At 38.5% G+C, this 20,323-nt stretch overlaps 1 protein-coding gene across 13 annotated transcripts in view; it reads right to left on the bottom strand.

Annotated features, from left to right (window-relative positions):
• Positions 1-20,323, bottom strand: part of LOC135203189 (uncharacterized) — a 100,446-nt gene that overhangs the window by 55,403 nt on the left and 24,720 nt on the right. For 9 of the 13 annotated variants that reach the window (XM_064232907.1, XM_064232903.1, XM_064232908.1 and 6 more), the window contains one exon: positions 5,863-6,088. The exons of the other annotated variants lie outside the window; for them this stretch is intronic. In XM_064232907.1, the coding sequence (XP_064088977.1) occupies positions 5,863-6,049 (187 nt within the window). In that variant the 5' untranslated portion in view covers positions 6,050-6,088. The remainder of the gene's footprint in view (positions 1-5,862; positions 6,089-20,323) is intronic. 13 annotated transcript variants of the gene reach the window in all.

A 20,323-nucleotide genomic window follows, 5' to 3' on the forward strand; every position in this document is an offset into this window, starting at 1 on the left:
TATATATATATATATATATATATATATATATATATATATGAACAACTTGATCACAAGTTATATAAAACGTGATGCTATGTATAAATGAAGTTGATGCCACGGGGGAAAATGGAAAGGCTAAATAGCCAAGAACTTTCGATCTAACACGACCCTTTACTTAGGCACAACTGTTGTGCCTAAGTAAAGGGGCGTGTTAGACAGAAAGTTCTTGGCTTTCACGCCTTTCATTTTTCCTCTCTGGCATCACCTTTACACACACACACACACATATATATATATATATATATATATATATATATATATATATATATATATATCATATACCATATATATATAAATATATATATATATATATATATATATATATATATATATATATATATTATACACACACACACTATATATATATATATATATATATATATATATATATATATATATATATATATATATATTTACTGAAAACCCCGTAACTTTCAAGCAATAATTATAACCCAGATCGTCCACATTTGAAATGAGTTGATACCGGCCACTTATTTTCGATTAACGCTCCACTGACGCCATTTCATTCAGCATTTGACTCCACTTTTTTCGGTGTCGTCTCTTCATTCACCCTGACAACTGGTTCCCTTGGATTTTATGAAGGATCCAATTTGAATGAGATACCCCTAAGGGCCAAGACTTTCTTTGGCATGTCCCCTGACTCCCCATCCTTTCTAGATGGGTGGTATGCGTCGTTCCCCTCGGGTGAATCCCCAATTCTCCCCCCCTCCCCCTTGCTTCTGCAACTTTGACTTAAAAGCAAAAGTCAGTTGGAATGGCAATCCAGTAGTACCGGAGAAAACAATCAACTGAACTGAATTGAATATAGAATTTAAGCCTAAGGCCAAGCACTGGGACCTATGAGGTATTTCAGCGCTGAAACAGAATTTGTTAGTACATGATTCTTTTTGTATCGTCCAGATTCTCAGACTCGGCGTGATGTTGCCAAGTAGTGTATATTTTTTTTCTAATGTCATACATGTCGAAAAGTTTGTGAATTCACAGCTAGCTCTATTTTCTTTATGTTATATATATATATATATATATATATATATATATATAATATATATATATATATATATGGTCCCTTTTATGCATTGGTATAATTCGTAATCTGTGTGATTTGAACTGATTTTCTTTTTTCACGCTGCTAAGTTCAAAGTGCGGTGTGATAAGGTTAGCTGTGTCATAAATGAACATGTTCCTCGGACTGGTCAACATAACTACGTCTGCTGCATTATGACAGTAGACCTAATAAGCTCAACAGTCATAACATTTTCAACGTAGGAATATGAATTAAAACAACTTTTTTTTGAATATTAAAGCTTTCGGCTGTGTTTAAGCTGCCTGTATGTTGCAAAATGTTTTATAGGAAAAAAAAAAAAAAAAAAAAACAATCTAAGCCTTCTGAGATATAATCTGCTATTAATGAATTTATTTGTAGAGATTATCTGTTTTTTGACGAATACAATAGGAATATGAATTAAAACCAGTTTTCTTTGAATGTTGAAGTTTTAGGCTGCATTTAAGCTGCCTATATGTTGCAAAATGATTTATCGACCTAAAAGAATAATCTAAGCCTTATTTGTAGAGATTACCTGTTCTTTGAGGAATGAAAGATGATTTTGATTATATGGAGAAGATTACTATTAATCGAAATATCATAAGTATTAATATCAAGGCGTATGGAACACTTGTTTTTCAACTGGTTTAAAATATTATTTTCTTAAAAGTCCTTCTCCTCGCATTTGGTGTATAATTTATTCTTTCATAAGGTAACTTGAAGAACAAAAATGTGTAGATAAAGTCATCTGCTTTCTGGCCAGAAATTGTTAATAGAGAGATGGGACTGTTAATTGTAAATTAAAGAAATCTAACACCTATGCCTAGGAACAATATCTTGGCTTTGACAAAAGAATAATTGCACAGGCGAATATTTGCTAGTATGCCATAATTTTTTTAATATTTGAGAATTATAACAATTAATTATATATGAAAATCCAAATATTCCTCTAACACATATAAAGTGTTTTCAAAATAATTTCATTGACGCTACTCAGTGCAGACCTAACATAAAGACCTACTAATGTTACACAGGGTGGTGGTTGTTGCACCAACACTAACGACACGTCACACACGCTCCCCTCACACGTTGATATCGGTGGGAGCATTCTACTTTTGTATATACATATTTACATTTTTTTCAGCATTGAGGTGTAAAAGCAATCAAATAGGTCTATTTCAAATTTTACGTTGGCTTTGGAAGCATTATTAATGTTATGACAATTTTTTTCGTATTTTTTCTTAACATTTGAACTGATGCTTGATGACGAGCTCATTTTGGTCAAATGCTTCAGCGATGTGTGAACGAATGTTTTGAAAATGTTTCGAACGTTTTTTTTTCTTTTCTTTTTTTGAAATTTGCTACAGGTGACATTTTCTTACAGTTTTGACATACGTATATGACAGATTTCACTCTTATGAAACATACTATGTCCATATTTATGCAATAATCGCGTTTCCACATTGAAATAATAGATAAATATGGAGCATGCTAGGCTACCAGTTAGTGAATTTTGAACGAAATCTTGTGGAGTCATGTCGCATGAGATTTGAGCTGAAACGGAAATTGTTAGAACGTACAAGGTTTGAAAGGAGTAACCAAGAGGAAAATCTCGCACTTGCGATATGAATCAATTGTTAGGAGAGGGTTGAGGAAAGTAAGATGGAAGAAAACGAATATGAAAGGAGGCACGTAAAAGGAGCAAAATGGGTTGCAGTTAAGGGTCGAACTCGAAGGGACGCTGCAAAGAACCGTGAGTAATGCCGACAGTGCACCGCATTAGGTGCACTGACAACAGTGCCCTAATACGGGAGAAAACAATGAGTACTGAAAATGGAAGATGAAGAGTTGGGAAAAATAGCGCCATTTCTTCATCCGAAGCATAAGACTAATGATACGCTCATGGATCTTTGTAGGCCGTGTATACAATACGCTGGAGACAGAACACGCACTACTTACCTACGGGAAGACTACTTTTAGTTAGACCAGAATGTCGTCATTACATCACTCAGCCTAGCTGGTTCGTCTCGTTATCGAGCCAGGAAAGCATCATGATAAACAATAATTTTAGACTTAATTATTAGACCCCTTACACTTGCAACTGTCTAAAGGACATGAGTTTTCCCAGCGTCCTAATATAATAAAAATAATCATAATAATATTAACATATGTTTCCACGGCATTTCATGTGAATAGCCTTCTCTATTCGTCTAAACAGTCTTTTTTCATAAGCATGTAGCTGGTATATAAAGTTCCCTAAGGACACAAAGATATTTGTTGTCTTAGGTTTATTTCCTCGAACGTGTCGACAGCTCACTGGCGGTCATCTATGAGTACAAAAGCGAATGAATTTGGATACAAGATACACAAGTATTTATAAGAAGAAATATAAGAAATAAGCCGACGCCAAGCGCCGTCGAGAGAGAGCGCACCGGATGCCGACGGCATGTCACCTGGACGGTCTTAATACCAAACATACCAGAGGGGGGTTTACCCGACCCAACCCCACCTCCAGTCAAGGAGGTTGACCTCCAGCCAGCAACACCTGGTAGGCCTATGTCACTATCCCATGACCAAACAAAATTCAGCCTACTAACCAACCCACCATCTTGCGCATCTTGTATCCTACTTCTACGGGCTGCTCCAGGAGCAAGAGCCCGTGCCAGCAAAAGGCTGGCTTAATCTTCAACAACAAACAAGTATCCTATCATCCAGTTAGCTCCATTAGCAAGAGCCCGTGCTGGCTTTATGCTGGCTTGATCTTAAACAAGTATCCTAATTCCTTCGCTTTGTACTCTCATAGATGACCTCCAGAGCGATGTCAACACGTCAGAGGAAATAAAGCCAAGGCGTTAGAATTCTTTTAGTGTCCTTAGGGAACTTGATATACCAGCTACATGCTGATGAATGGAGCACTGTAGGACGAATAGAGAAGACTATACAAATTGAATGCCGTGGAAACCGGTATAATTCTCGACGATACTGCCATCAGAGAATCTCCTCTCTAAATAATAATAATAATGATGATAATAATAATAATAATAGTTAGCTCTTCACTTATAGTTTCCGGTAAAAGAAAACTATTATGCCGGCTTTGTCCGTCCGCCCTCAGATCTGATAAACTATTGAGGCTAGAGGGATGCAAACTTTTACGTTGATCATCCAACCTCCAATCATCAAACAGACCAAATTGCAGCCCTCTAACCTCAGTAGTTTTCATTTTATTTAAGGTTAAAATTAGCCTCAATCGTACTTCTGGCACAGCTATAGGTACCAACATCATAGGCCACCACCCTACCGCAGCTAAGTTTCATGGGCCGCGATTAAGAGTTTTATGGGCCGTGGCCGAGGGCACAACCGGACAGAAAACCCGATTGCGCCGAAGAAACGGGGACTTTTTTCTTTCTTTTACCCCAAAGAGGAAACTCTCCGTTAAACAAAGTACCAAAACTGCCAAAGCATCCACAAAAACAAAACTGACCAACATCTAGAAAATAAAATATTTTCAAAGCAAAGGTAGAAAAAATCATATACGTCACATTTTCCTTTTCACTTACTGACACTAAATCTAGTCTGGATCGTTGAAGAATTCATTTGACTGCATAATAAACCCTCAGAGATTTAATGCACTGATTTCCGTAATTCAGTGTGAAACATGACGAAAATCATATGTAAGTGAGTTTTTATGGGAGATTTTCTCTCTCTCTCTCTCTCTCTCTCTCTCTGAGAGAGAGAGAGAGAGAGAGGATTACACGAATTTTAGGACATCATTCTAGATGAACTATAAATTAAGAATCGGTCACTTCAAAGATTGCAAAGCAGGACGCGATTCAAACTCAGTCTAGAACATTACGTGAGAGAGAGAGAGAGAGAGAGAGAGAGAGAGAGAGAGAGAGAGAGAGAGAGAGAGAGAGAGAGAGAGAGGATACCCGAATTTTTGGATCTAGATAAACTATAAATTAAGATGTAATGCTATCGGTCACTTCCAAGACTGCAAAACAGGACCAAGTTCAAACTCAGTCTAGCATATTAACGAGAGAGAGAGAGAGAGAGAGAGAGAGAGAGAGAGAGAGAGAGAGAGAGAGAGAGAGAGAGAGAGAGAGAGAGAGAGAGAGAGATCCTACACTGAACATATTTGGCATCCATTGCAAGGCATGTTACACTTCCGACTTTTAAAACAAATGGTCGTACTTAGCATTATTTTCTGCCCAAGATCCATCAGAAGACTGACTGATTAACCAAGAAGAGTCAGATTCAACACAAGAAGCAACACTGAATACAGGCAGAGCAAAACAATTACAAGGCAGACTTTAAGGAAAAAACAAAACTTCAATTTATTCAAATAAATAGCAAGATAACAAAATTTTATCCATAACTCCTATTGCACTCGTTGATACAATCCCTACCAGTGCTATATGTAAATGTATTAGAGAACTACAGGATAACTTTCTCCTTGAAAAATAAAAACAATGGCCTTAGAACTAAGGATTTAATTTTCACCCATTGCCAAAAAAAAAAAAAAAAAAAAAAAAAAAAAAAAAAAAATGCTCATGGGACTACAAGGGTACTCCTTTGACCCAAAGGGCCACAACGCAAAAAAGTCTATAAACCTACGGACTCTCTGATAACCCCTCCACCATAACAGAAAATTAATGTCTAGAGTCTAGACCTTGGTCTAGGCTACTACGGACGACTTAGCACTACCCCGCCCACTCATGCAAGAGAATGTCCCCGGAACAACGGACAACTTGACGCACCTGATGTCTGAGCAACGGTGGTTTCAGTCGGAGCCTCTCCTGCCTGCGAGGCCTGCTGCGTCCCGTCTTTGTTGCTGCGTTGGGGGTCGTTTTCTTGACTGCTGCTGCTGCTGCTGCTAGTGCTGCTGTTAGTACTAGTATTATTGCTAGTGTTGTCAGTGCTGGACTCTTCGGACTTGCCGTTCATGGCACCTCACCTCGCATGGTTCAGTTTCGATTGAGGCTCCTGCCGAATTCAACAAATAAAACATTCTTTAGCTTACTACATACTAAAATACAAAAACCCTTCTAAGGTACACTGTCTAATATAAAGAGCTTAGAAATTATTCTTGAATATTACACAATGTCTTCAAATAGGTTTTTCTACTTGTATATACTAATTAAACAATATAGGCCATATATTACATATACGATGACTGGTAATCAAAACTGCACTGTAAATGGTCACTGTTAATCTCAAGAACCTTTAAGATTACTCTCGTGTGGCAGTCTTTTCTTCACAAACACTCATTAGGCAAGTAATGTGTAAGTCTCGAAACCAACACCAACCATAAATAAAAGAGCTATTCTACAAGAATTTGGCATATATAAAAAATTATTTTGTTAATACCTTAATTATGTCAGCAGCAGGGTGGTTACCATTTCACATAACAGAAAAACATTCTGGATTTATTTCATAACATGAAGACAAATGTACCTAAAATGCAGTTCATTCATAAATATCAACGTGCAAGATATAATAAAAACATCAGGTCACATTTCAAACTGACGATGGCACGTGATATAATCTGGACATGGAAAGTTTTTCAACCAATTCTGCATTCGGGGGATGCTTGTAGCTAAGCTAAAAATGCAGGAAGCAAGACGCAGCCTTAACTATACTTTTTTTTTTTCCATCTGTGGTGTTTGGGTATGGTAACACTGCGTCCCGGGCTTTAGACAGTTACATGTGTAACTAAAAAGTGTTTTAGTAATTCACTGTATGCGAATTACACCGTTAATAATCGAAATAGGATATCGTTATTGTTGACTGTAGGCTGAATTTAACTATCTAAAGCCCAGGACGCAGTGTTACCATACGCAAACATCAAAGGCGGGTGGACGGATGGAAAAAAACAGAGTATACGATTCGCAGGAAAGGAGATAAGTCGGTCAGTTACTATCCTTGTCACAGTGGTCGGAAATATGACACTCTCGTCAAAATAGAGAGCTTGGTGATACCAAAGAAATGGGGAAAGAGATGCAATACGATTCTCAAAACTATTTCAAGCCGCCTACTGAAATGCCAATCATCTGTCATTCCTATTGAATAATTTTGCTCCAACATAATACGTGGTATTAAATGATTCACTCATATAACCTATAGCAGTGGCCCTTAAAAGGCATGCGTGCGTGTATACGACTACTGAATGTAAAGTATACCAAATCACTCATTCTGATAAGTAAATCCACATGCTTACAAGACACGCACACGTGGTATATCCGACTGTTAAGTACGAAATCTCTAAGTAAATTTTCTTATCAGGGCGGGGCCCGATGCACTTATAAATTATAATCCTCATTGGGTGTTGGCTATTCCAGAGTTCCAACGATATTTGTGGCTTCATATTCTTATCAGCTGTCACGGCGAGAATGGGTTAATGACGATTCTACGTACATGATCTGCATTCGACCGACCAACCATGACCTTGCATTAGACAGGGATAGTACGGCAGAGTCGATATCAACTTAGTATATTTCTCTTGATAGCTGGGTGGTCAAGCTGACCGTATATATATATATATATATATATATATATATATATATATATATATATATATATATATAATAGAATTTCCTCTTAATAATATCAAAAGATAAGAGGACAAAAGTAAAATAAAGGTTTGTTGGGCTTAAGGGGTCAGTGGAAAAGAAAAAAATAAATGAAATTTTGATGCAAAGCTGTACAATTGAAATGCATAAAAGCGGAGAGATGAAAATCTTAATCAACTTTAAAAAGAGACAAAATCTGAGCAGATACAATCGGCAATTTGTGGTAACCATTGCATTCTTTGTTATACAACAATATCAAAACCGCAAAAGATAGTCTCTTGATAACAGGCAGCCTATTCTATACTGTAACGAGGAAGCAATATACACTAGACCTGGCACAAAATCTGTAAGCTTAACTTCAGACAAGTGGAAAGAGTTCAGAAAAGGAATGAATAAAATAAAAAATTATTAATCGTAATGCATGGAATTTGGACCATTCCCAGTTTAAGAAAATGGAACCTCCACATCTGGATAATACACAAGTGTTAAGCCAAGGGATACTTTGAACAGCTCACAAAATCAATGAATTTTTATGCGCCGCATTCCTCAGTCACAAAAATGCTTATTTTAACGTTGCCATGAAAGAGCAAACATTTCTGGCGATCCCTAATTCAGATAACTGATTGAGGTTGAGCCTATTTCTAGACTTTGAGCTGAGCGAATGGCTGAAGTTCTGCCTTTTGTAATATCAGCCGTTACTGAAACTTGCAGAAGACCTTATTCGTTGGTTGCAACGACCAATGGGTCCCGATGAAGCCAAGCAGCCAACAGCATGAGTGAAGGTACATTTTCTAGCATGCTGTAAGCAAATACCTTCATGATTAACCTATAGATAAAGGCTAGAATGAGAGTGTCTCTCGATATATCAGGTCAGATGAGACAGTGACCTTCAGACCAAAGCAATCTTGTATTTTAAATAGCATGCAGCAAAATATGATCTAGCAAACCTATTCATATCTGAATCTAAAAGAAGAAATTTCCACATAAACACTATCATTTATCTGTTCCCTCTGTACCTAACAGCTGCTGACAGGATAATCACCAGTCTCACAGCATTTCAACCACAGATGTGTAAAGAGACACTCATTCAATATCTGAAACCTCTCCTAGCTCAACAATCTTCAGGTCCGACCATTCCACACCTCACGCTCTTCATAACAGCCACAGACCAGACTCTGTTTGGCAAAAGATCTAAGTATTTCAAACGCCGCTATAATGATATCCATATATCAAGTCTTACATCAGAGACCTCCAGATCTTCAACCTCTCACGTTAAGACAGAGATCCGTAAAAAATTTAGCTCTTGATAACAGGTAAAATTATCTTCACCCATGAATTCAGTGACATTGAATGCTATCAGAATTCTCAATTTCCATACCACAGAACTTTCTTTATCGGTTGGGGGTCATAAAGGGGCTTATATTAGGTCTTTTGTATGTTTTCACACCTTACCGCACTTACAGTCTGAGAACCGCCTGAATTACATTAACCACCTCTTGTTTGTTATCTTTGATCAACAGAATTTCAATTTATTTTTCACCCTAAACAGCTCATTAAAACAAACTTTTCCAAGAACTCTGTTAAGAATCTTGAATTAAAATCAGGAGTCTACATAATTCTCCGTAAAGATTGTGTCCAAGCCTACGCCGGGGAGACTGGAACAGATTGCTATGTCAGATTCCCGGAACATAAAGATGCATTCAGGTCCGGTACTATAACAGATTCACATCACCCGTGCATCTGTTGTCTAGGCCACTCCCTTACGACGCTCCTGATTGGCTGTAAATAAGCCAATCACAGGGCTGGAAACTGTCTCTCGAGAGTTCACATAAGCAGAGGTGGAAAATACATCATGTCTATGTGAATTCTCTCGAGAGACTGAGTTTCCAGCCCTGTGATTGGCTTATCAACAGCCAATCAGGAGCGTCGTAAGGAACTGGACTAGACATCAGATGCACGTTTAATGTGAATCTACTATAGTACCAGTGCCGTCGCCAACCACTGTCTTCATTTAGACGCTCAAATTTCTTTTGAGAGGGCAAGACGAAAATACCAATAAAAGAGGAATAATAGAGGGGACACTCATCAGATAGCTGCATAATTTTCAAGAAGTTTCACAGATTGTTCAATATGCCTGGCAACCGCCAACCTGCAGCCTGCTTTAGAGGGAATTTCTCCTTGGTCAGCAAACGACTGTTTTGATACAAGAAGTCGACTTCAAGGAATGGAGATAGATGCCCAAGGAAGACCCCCAGACTGACCGTTTTCATCTTAACTGCTGTTATAATGTTTTTGTTCCGGCTTTTACTTCTTATTTCTTGTAAACACATTGCAATTTCCGTTTAGTACAACTGAAGAGGACCTCAGTGAAGGTCGAAAGGTCCCGTTTTATATTTCACATAAACTTGGTTCTCTAGAGAATTTTTTTTTCTTACAAGATAAACTTATCAAAGAGATAAAAAGCTGAAGTTGATAGCTACTGAAATTCATATCACAATCTATACTCTTCATATCAAGACAAATGCTGATCACTTCAAAAATCTGAACGGCAGATCTTATTTCCGAACCAGGTTGTAGAAGCCTCGGAATTCCCGAGAGGCACCAAGCTACGTACGTCACAACTTGGACTGAAACCCGGAGTTTCTCTGCTGACCGCAGAAGTAGTGGGAAGTAGCAAAGGTACCGTGATTTCTTTTTTATGCCTCACAACGGACTAGTCTAAAAGTAACCTGGTCTTACCTCCTCACTAGGTCTAGCCTCACCCAAAACTGAGAGAATAGTGATAATCAGGCAGCAAGCTGTGTCCTTTAGACATGGCCTGAACGGAAAAAAAGAATGAGGCAGTAAAGAAAGGCCAATTCCCAGACAAAATCGACGAAGTCACAGCTGAAATTAAGGAAAATTGAAACAGGGATTGAAATCCCAAGATGAACAGTGGAAGGAAACTAACAGTAACGCATGTTTCTTTCTTTTTTGGTCCAGAAAGGAAAAAAAGGAAATATTGCAGTGCAGTGCACTGACGACACTAACCCCACCTGCAGGAAACAAGCCAAAATAACTCTCTCCTTTATCTTAACATGCTCCCAATTCTTCGTCGTAGCTTCCCTTTCCAATGACGCGAAAAACCTAGCGTTCAACCTAGCGGTCTCGATCACACTTCAAAACCGATTGTAGATCAATAAATGGTTGGGTGATCATAGCGGATTTATCGGCCTTCGAATAGTTCATGAGTTAAAACCCTGCAGTCAGTTCCCTCTACAGACTACATTATATCTATTAGCACCATTAACAACCGAGAAGTTCCCAACGGAAAATTTCTTTATATGTCCAGAACAAGACTCGTGCTCTATTGCATTCACTCGATCAAACGTGGTCGCATCTACTCCAGGGATTAGATTTAGGAGTACTTTATGCTTCAAAGAGCTGATATTCTTCTTCTTGTTATTAATTAAGAGAGAGAATTTTTGAAGTTGAGGATAATGACGGCCGGGGAAAATTGAAATGGGTTGTCTGAACGAAAGGACGAGGTGAAGGCAAGATTGGGAAATCCAAAAGCATATCACACGAATAAGAGGAGCAGACCCAACCGCCATTTCTGCGAGCATCAAGGCCTTATAATGTTTTGATGGTGTCTAGGTTTCTGAGAATTAGGGAATGACAAGGATGCTAGAGTTTTTTCTTTCTTTCTTTCTTTTTATTTAAGTAAAAGAAACGCCTCATTTCAAACGACACAGACTGACGAACAAAATAGAATACAGACTGTAGGCCAAAGACCAAGCGCTGGGACCTTATAATATGAGGTCATTCAGTGCTGAAACGGAAATTGACAGTAAAAATGTTTGAAAACCATGTGAGGAAAACCTCGCAGTTGCACTATAAAACAATTGTTAAGAGAAGGTGGAAAGTCAGATGGAAGAGAATATGAATGGAGGCACAGTAAAAGGAATGGAAGGCGGGGTGGGAGTTTAGGTCTAGAGGGGCGCTGCGAAGAACTAGAGTCTACAGTGCACCGCATGAGGTGGTGCACTGATCCCCTACGGATAACCCAGACTTGAGAAACCGAAGCCGTACCGCTGTCATCGGAGACTTTGCCAATCAGTTTTAATAGATACTTGACCAACGAAAGTCTTCTTGATTGGAAAGGTCACGTCTGCCATTACCCCTATACCCATACCCTATAAGATTCCCTGTGGTTCCACCAAGCACCACAGTTCCTCGTTGGACGAGTGGTTTTCCCGCTCGGCTGCCAATCCGGTGATTTGAAGTTCGATTCTCGGCCAACATGGAATCAGAGGAATTTATTTCTAGTGATAGAAATCCATTTCTAGATATTATGTGGTTCGGATCCCACATTAAGCTGTAGGTCACGTTGCTAAGTGACCAATTGGTTCCTAGCCACGTAAAAATATCTAATCCTTCGGGCCAGCCCTGAAAATACGCTCAGCTTGCTTTATTTACCGTTAAGATCAATATTAAATTGTTTACAAAATCAGCGCCCTAATCTCCTTGAAAGTAAATTCGTAGATAAGGTTTTTTTTAATGTATCCTTAAAGTTTTTTGCTATTGTAGCTGCTGCTTCCTTGACACAAAATGAGTCTACATAATGGAATCCTGTTACTGAAGCGTATGGCCTTCTAAGACTGCTTAGGACTGAGTGTCCTTTAACAATAATGCGTAATAATAATAATATCCAACGAGTAACACGTTCTGACTTTCATTGTTATTATGCTATCGGCGCATAGCGTTACCCTTATCACCATAGACCATGTGGGTGGAGCGATAGGAGGGGAGGAGAGAGTGGAGGAACGGGTACCCACTCCATCCCTCTCTAGACATAACTTCTGCTGTCCCCTTTAAGAGGGGGCGGGGGGATTGGAATGGTTAATGATAATAATAATAACAACGATGACGTAATTATCAAGAAAAGGTGAAGGGCAGTTACAACGATGAGCGTGTGGCTGCATATTTAATTTAGACGAAAATGGTCCCCGTGATCCATACGGAGTGAATTGGGAACCTAGTATCTACTCGACTGTAGTGGTTGACAATAGAAGAGCCAGGCGCTTTAACTGAAGCTTCAAATGTTCCCATGACCAGAACAGTGCCTCGAATGTTCCCATAACTGGAGGACAATCTGGCTATCTTTACAAAAGCTCTGAACGTTTCTGCAACTAGAAGTTCCTTTAAAGAAGTCGCGATTATTCCCTCAAGTAGAAAACTAGAAAAAGCCTGGCACCTTTCTAGTTCTGACAATTCCCTCAACTAAGACAGGATCTTGGTACTATACATAAGCTTTGTTTTCCATAACTGTATAAAAACTGGGTACCTCCACAAAACTTCTGCACTGATGCCAGACTGGAGAACAATTTAGCACCTTTCAAGAAGTTCTGAATGTTACCATGCAGTTTAACAGAAGTTCAAAATGTTCCCCTCAAAAAAAGAAAAGCCTGGAACTTGTGCAGATGCTCTGAAGGTCCAATAACAATGAGCTACCTTTGCAAATGCTGTGGACATTCCCATAAATAAAAAAAAAATGCCTGGCACCTTTCTAGTTCTGACAATTCCCTTAACTAAAAGAGGATCTTGGTACTAAACAGAAGCTCCGAATGTTTCCATAACTGGCAACAAAGATCCTGGAACCTTTACAGCTCTGAATATTCCCATAATTAGAAGAGCCTGGCGCCTACTATCTCCCGAGAAGCTTTGAATGTTTTCTGAACTATACAAGAGACCGGCATCTTTCCAGATACTTTGAATGTTACTGGAATTCTACAAGAGCCTGTCACCATTCCAGAAGTTCTGAATGCTCCCTTACCTATAGAGGAGACTAGAAACTTTACAATTTAGAATGATTCCATAGGTGAAGAAGTGTCTAAAGCATCTATGAACAGTATGAATGATCCCTTTATTAAACTAAACAAAAGTCTAGCAACTTTACAAGCAAAGAAAAAAAAATAACTTGGCACTTGCGCTCTGAACATTCCCAGAGTTAGACAAGAGCCTGATATTTTTAAGAAGCTCTGAATGTTCCTTTAACTAGAGAAGAGTCTGAGACTTTTGCATAGGTTCTAAATATTCCTTAAAACATAGAAGAGCCAGCTCTATATATAACTTCAAATATAAGAGACCCTAGTATTTGTAAGGAATCTCTGAACTGTCCCCTTAATTATGGAAGGGTTTTGCCACATTTCAAGAATCTATGAATAATCCTTTAAATGTAGGAAAGGCTGGCACCTTCCTGGAGGCTGTGTGTTCCCTTAATTATTTGAAGGCCGTTTTGCACATTTCAAGAACCTATGAATAATCCTTTAAATATAGAACAGGTTGGCACCTTCCTGGAAGCTGTGAGCGTTCTCTTAACTAACTAATGGAAGGCCTAGCACATTTGCTGAAGTTCTGAATATTCCTTAACTATAGTAGAGACTGGTACCTTTCTGAATGTTTCCATGACTATAGAAGTGCCTGGAACCTTTACAGAAGTTACAAACGATCTGAATGTTCCCGTAACTATAATGATTCTGGCACCTCTACAGACCCTCTGAAAGTTCCCACAATTTAAGAAGGGCCTAGTACTTTTACAGAAATACTGATGTTCCCATTACTGGAGAAAAGATGGGCACTTTTAAAGAAGTTCTGCTTTATGAGTGGGGATTTACAAGGACGTGGTATGATACTCTATAAGAAATTGCACCTTGATGGGGATTTGGCTTACCCAGTGCACATCAGTTGGTACAGAACATGGTGTCAATTCTCTTTAGAGGATTCCAATTCAAAGGTGCTGTCTTCCATTAAAACTGAGCATTGTTACCCACTGGTCTGTAACTGCTATAGAGGGATTACCCTGTAGATCTTAAGCACTCTTTACAGCCGTGGTTCTCAACCGTTTCACTATCACGCCCCCTCTAAGAGGTGGTCCTCCCCTCCACATCACCCTTCCATCTTTAAGTAAAATTCCCTCCCAGATCTAAAGGAAAATTAGAAAAAGAGAGGGGTGTTTTTATTCTTTTTAGAATGAATTAATGAGATACTTGACACTGCTTCTTAGCTACTGGATTTGATTGTTTGTTTGTATGGTGCTTTTACGTTGCATGGAACCAGTGGTTATTCAGCAACGGGACCAACGGCTTTACGTGACTTCCGAACCACGTCGAGAGTGAATTTCTATCACCAGAAATACACATCTCTCACTCCTCAATGGAATGGCCGAGAATCGAACCCGCGACCACCGAGGTGGGACGCTAATACCATACCAACCACGCCGCTGAGGCGCTGCTACTGGATTTGAATGGATGGTTGAATGCCAGTGTGCAAAGCGTAAGTCCCCTTCAACATTCAGCTTGTTTCTGTATTTGGTCTTGAGAGGAACGAGCGCGGAAAATGTAGCTTCGCAAAGACACTAAATGGATCCAAACATACTTAGGATCCAAATGAGTCCAACGATAGTAGACTGTGGGAAACTAACGTCACAAGGTGAAACTTTTGCACTTTTTTCATTAACCCTCTCCTCCTAAGTTTGGATTAAGGAGAATAGCCCGTCTGTAGTAGCTTACAGGAATGGTAAAGTGGCGTTTGCCAGGGAAATCTATCAAATCCAGAAAGGGGCTTGGACACGGGATCGGCACACTGTGATATCCTACTGAAACCAACTGAATTACCACGACCCTAATTAAAATGAGATTGTTTATATGTAGCAAGATGTTGCATAGTACCTGCTGCCAATGATTAAATAATCTAAGCTTCTCTTTAGTGAGGTACTCTGCAAAAAAATGCTTGATTGTCCATCTTCTTCATTCAATAATTTTACTCACATCTTTCTCCTCCAGCTCTGCATGTTTTCATTGAAATTTGCAATGCCTGTCACAGCTCAAAATGCTTATTCATTCATAAACTCAATAACGGTAACAGGACTTGGCTCTGCCACTGTAGTTCCCCTGCTACTCACTTGATTAACAGGATACAAGTTTGTTTCGTCTCTTGTTCTTATAAATTCTTTGTGCTTTCTCATCTCCATTCTTTCTTTCAGTAAAAACAAGGAAATCGGTTGGAATGGACGAACAGGATACTATGTACCCTAGCAAAGAGGAATCCTGTCGGCTGCCATGAGCTACAACACCATGCCTTTATTCACAGAATTAGCTCATGTTACTGCTGTTGCCTGTCTTTAATTACTGCTAGTGTCATAAGTTTCTGAGATTGTTGTTGTAAATCGCAATATAATAGTGATCAGGATCTACAACGATGCTTGGTGAGAGCTGAGCCGGGCCAGTTCTTCCTACACACCATTTATGGGAAGTCAAGCCAGGGGTGGGGGGGTATGGGCATGATCAGCAAGAGCTGGCTGGCTCTTAGGTCAAAAAATGGTTTAGTGACCACTTAGTTACATGTCGTTCACCTTTAAGGTGTTTTGCGTGATTCGGTGTAGTCTGTACCAAAGATTCTCTACAGCATCTCTTTGGGCCTACATGCACTGTTTTCTACCAACTTTTCCACCCAGCTGTTCAACCCCTCTAAATTTACCTCGTTCAAGTTTTCACCTTTCATTTAAGAACAAATCATTTAAGCAATCACTGCGATGTGAGAGCTAAGAAATATGACTCAGATCTTTATTTAGTAAATCTATATGAATAAAAAAAAAACATCGAAAGACTGGACACCATGTTTGTTATTATACCTGTCTACAATAAGATGCCTAACACAATTACAAACTGGACACATTTCAATCGAGTAGATGCACAATCTATACCACTCGTCTTGCACTCATGTAGCACAATGCAACACATTGCATGTCACACATTAGAAATGAGAGGCTCATAGCATTTACCAAAGGAGAGTTCTCAAAGCTAGAACATTCATGACTGAGTTTGTCTGAAGAAACCGGTGCTTTAACTAGTGGATAGCTTAAACCATTTTCTTCTCATAGAATGGATTGATGAAAGACCGACGCTACAACAGCAGCTATTTTAATGAGTGTCATGATCATCGTGGCATCTGAGACGATTTTTGTGGAGTATGCATGCCAAATATGAAGGACCTAGCTATTGCTTATGGACAAGATGAAGTTTTGTATATACTGACACCAAACAGCACGACGATCCCTCTTTCATTCACATTTATGCCTGATAGTCTCACTTTTACACCAGTTTGACTAAAATTCCTTCCCTCTAAAGTTGCATGACAAGGTAAGTGAGGCAGCTGTTCAATGTGAGGGTATAGTTACGGTCACGAAATTTGTCGCATCAAGAAATTGTTCCAGCATGCAAATCGTAGACGAATCCTTAATAGTTCAAAAGCTATAGCAAAAAAATTAAAGCTGTATACATACAGAATGCCATATATACTGACGGAGGAACGCAGGCACATGGAAAACCCTATAAATGGAATAAATAAAAAATATGAAACCGAAGTTAATGTTGCGTGTAGAAGGCAAACAGAATTCAAGACAAACACCCTCCTGCTCGCAGAAACATCTCATCAAGAGGAAACGTAGATTTCCAAAGAAAATTAATACAATGTCCTCATTTCTCGGGCAGCGAATTTGAAGTCATCTAATAAGGAAAATATTAGAGAATTTCTATCCAGCTCTTGTTTCTAACATCAGTACATTAAAGGAAAGATGAATCCTACTATAACGCGATTGAGAAAGAATATTGGGCTGAGGTTCCATTTTACTTGGGAAAGACCAGCACGGAATTTAATACTATAAAAAAAAAAAGTCTTCATATCCACTCAATTCGAAGCAATTAAAAGAATGGCGCCCTTTTTGCAAACTTGGGTAAAAAATCACTCGCAAGCAACTTAATAGAAGATAGAAGCAAAGTGCTGGGTACTATACTATATTGTTTCAATGGTTTGTTAAAGCGAGGTAAAATTAACAGTAAAGTATAGCTTTCGTAAATAGTATACTTTCAAACTATTTTCCGTTACAAATGCTGTATGTGGATTCGTACGAATTTAAAATATGGGGAAACTAGCAAAATCTAAGCCTCCGTGATATCCAGCAAGGTCTACAACTTCCTGCCTTGCAATTCCTGATGTAAGTCAAGTTTAAAGTCCACCATACACTGAACGATTGTCTGAACGACTGTCTGTATCGTTCGCAAAAACAGTGTATGGGCTTGTCTGAATGCAAAAGTGGGCGGAGCTTCGTGTCTGAACGATCTTGGCGGGAATCCGTCACGACCAGGTTGCTGGCTTGCGACATAAGTGAGTTAAGTCTGTCATACACAGATCGTTCAATGTATGGGTTTGTCTTCCGATATAACGCTATCGCGCGCGTCTCTTCTAGAGATGATGCCATGTCTTCTCGAGACAAAATATTTGTTCAGCCTGAAATCGGTGCGGAGATCGTTCATACTGTCTGAATAGTGTGTGTGTGTGGGGGTCGATAACAACAATCGTTCAAACTCGTTCAGCGTATGAGAGGCCTTGAATTCTGCTGTAGAGGTGGGTAAAACTATGCCTAATTCCTGATCTAGAGTCCGTATAAGCTCTTATGATGTTGGGATGAGTCAAATTTTACCTCCAAGCTATATATCTAAATAGACAACAACCGATAGGCAACAAGTGTCACGTTCCCAATAACCACTACCACAATCCACCAACCCAACCCAAACACACACACGCACAGAAAGTGAAGGCTTTTAAAACGCTGTTCTTTTCTACCCGGATAGGATAGTCATCCCACCGAACTCGATCAACTGCCAGGAACTTACCCGGGCAAAAAAAGGCACAGGGCGTTTCATCGAACACGCCTAGATCATTCTGACCCGGGCGTGTATCGAACCCATCTCTCTCTCTCTCTCTCTGAATACATACCGATTACATAATCCTGATTCCAGTCGGATATCAGCTGTGCAAAAATAAGCAAATAACTATACACATTCAATAAATTTCTATTCAATTCATATATATATATATATATATATATATATATATATATATATATACACCTTTCTATACATAACATCACGTTTTATATATTTCGTGATCAAGTTATTCACACACACACACACACACACACACACATATATATATATATTATATATATATATATATATATATATATATGTGTGTGTGTGTGTGTGTGTGTGTGTGTGTGTGTGTGTGTGTGCAAGGTTTACACACAAAATTCCCGAATTAAGCTTTGCAATACGAGTCGATGAAGCGATACATTTTCAGTTGTGTACGGGTAAAAAGGCGTGGGAAACATTACGCAGTAGCTTCTTCATTCAGTGACTATCAATAATCAAGAATCGTAAATGAAGAAGCAGCTGTTGCTAACATCAAAGAGCGACTTTAAAAAGTAGTGATTTATTACTCCTATATCAAAATTATTATTTTCATAAAAACACACCCTGCTCCTTAAAATAATATCTCACAGAATGATCACATTTTAAATAAATGTTTAATTTCATAGACATAAATAAAAAAAAAAGGTATGCTTGGACAAGTAATTGCAGATAAGTGGCATGATCATAATCTAGAAAGCTATGAGCAAATGTTTCCTAGTACTTATCAACTGCACCTGTGTAGGTCAAGTTATACATTATATATATATATATATATATATATATATATATATATATATATATATATGCAGGGAAAATAAAACACTTGGTGTAAATACTCATCTACATAAGAACTAGTCTCAAGTAGCATTTAAGAACATAATAGGACGAATCACCCACCGTAAAGAACATTCCCGATAATACTAAAGATTCACAAATCAAAACCCACGTACATCATGTGAGAAACTTTTTTTTTTATATATATATTGTTCAGTCTTGAAAATCACTGGCAAAGAGGACAGAAAATGCCTAAGATATGCACTTGAAAACGGTGGAATTTCGTCCATGTTCGCTCTAGGTCATGCAACCACTTGGACAGGAGGAGAAATTTTTGTTTGCAATGATATACTACCCGAAATAAATAGTAACGTTTCATATCTATAAAATAAATCTTTTAAAAGAATATAAACATGATCCATGAAAAGGATGGGGGGCAAATAAGAAGTTCCCGGCTCCCCCCTACCCCCCACATAGCCCAAGCTTTGTACAAGATACTGACCTCGGACACTAACAAGTTTACTGCCCTGCCTACTTTTTTTCAAACCTGTCTACCACTGTGGATCAGCCTTACTCTAGAAGATGCTTTAGATATAAAGAATCCAGTCAGGATTTATATATACATATATATTATGTGCGCATTTGTTACAGCCACGAAGGAATATTGAAACACTAGAGATGATAAGTACTTGCATCTTATTGGACCAAGACATGATCACAGTAACTAAAGATACACAGAAGCATGGGCCTATATAAATGGTGGGTACAAGTCATAAGGGAAAGAATACAAAAAGGTCGGGAGGTCACAGAACGGTAAACAGATTAAAATCGAAATCTACTTACCGGTAATCCTCTTTATTCTATCTTTCAATTCCTTCTGGAAAATATGTTTTATATATAGCCACTTCTGCTTTGACCATGTATGGTAATAAGACGAAAGTATTACCACTTCCAGTGTTTAAATTTACCTTCGTGTCTGTAACTTTGTTCGTATTAATCATCACGTTCTTTATATATGTATATAATAGCTTTGTTCGTTATCGCCTTTTTAACTTTCTTAATCCTAAGTAAATTGTACTAGTCTC

The sequence above is a fragment of the Macrobrachium nipponense genome, chromosome 33 (genome assembly GCF_015104395.2).
Source record: "Macrobrachium nipponense isolate FS-2020 chromosome 33, ASM1510439v2, whole genome shotgun sequence".
NCBI lineage: Eukaryota > Metazoa > Arthropoda > Malacostraca > Decapoda > Palaemonidae > Macrobrachium > Macrobrachium nipponense.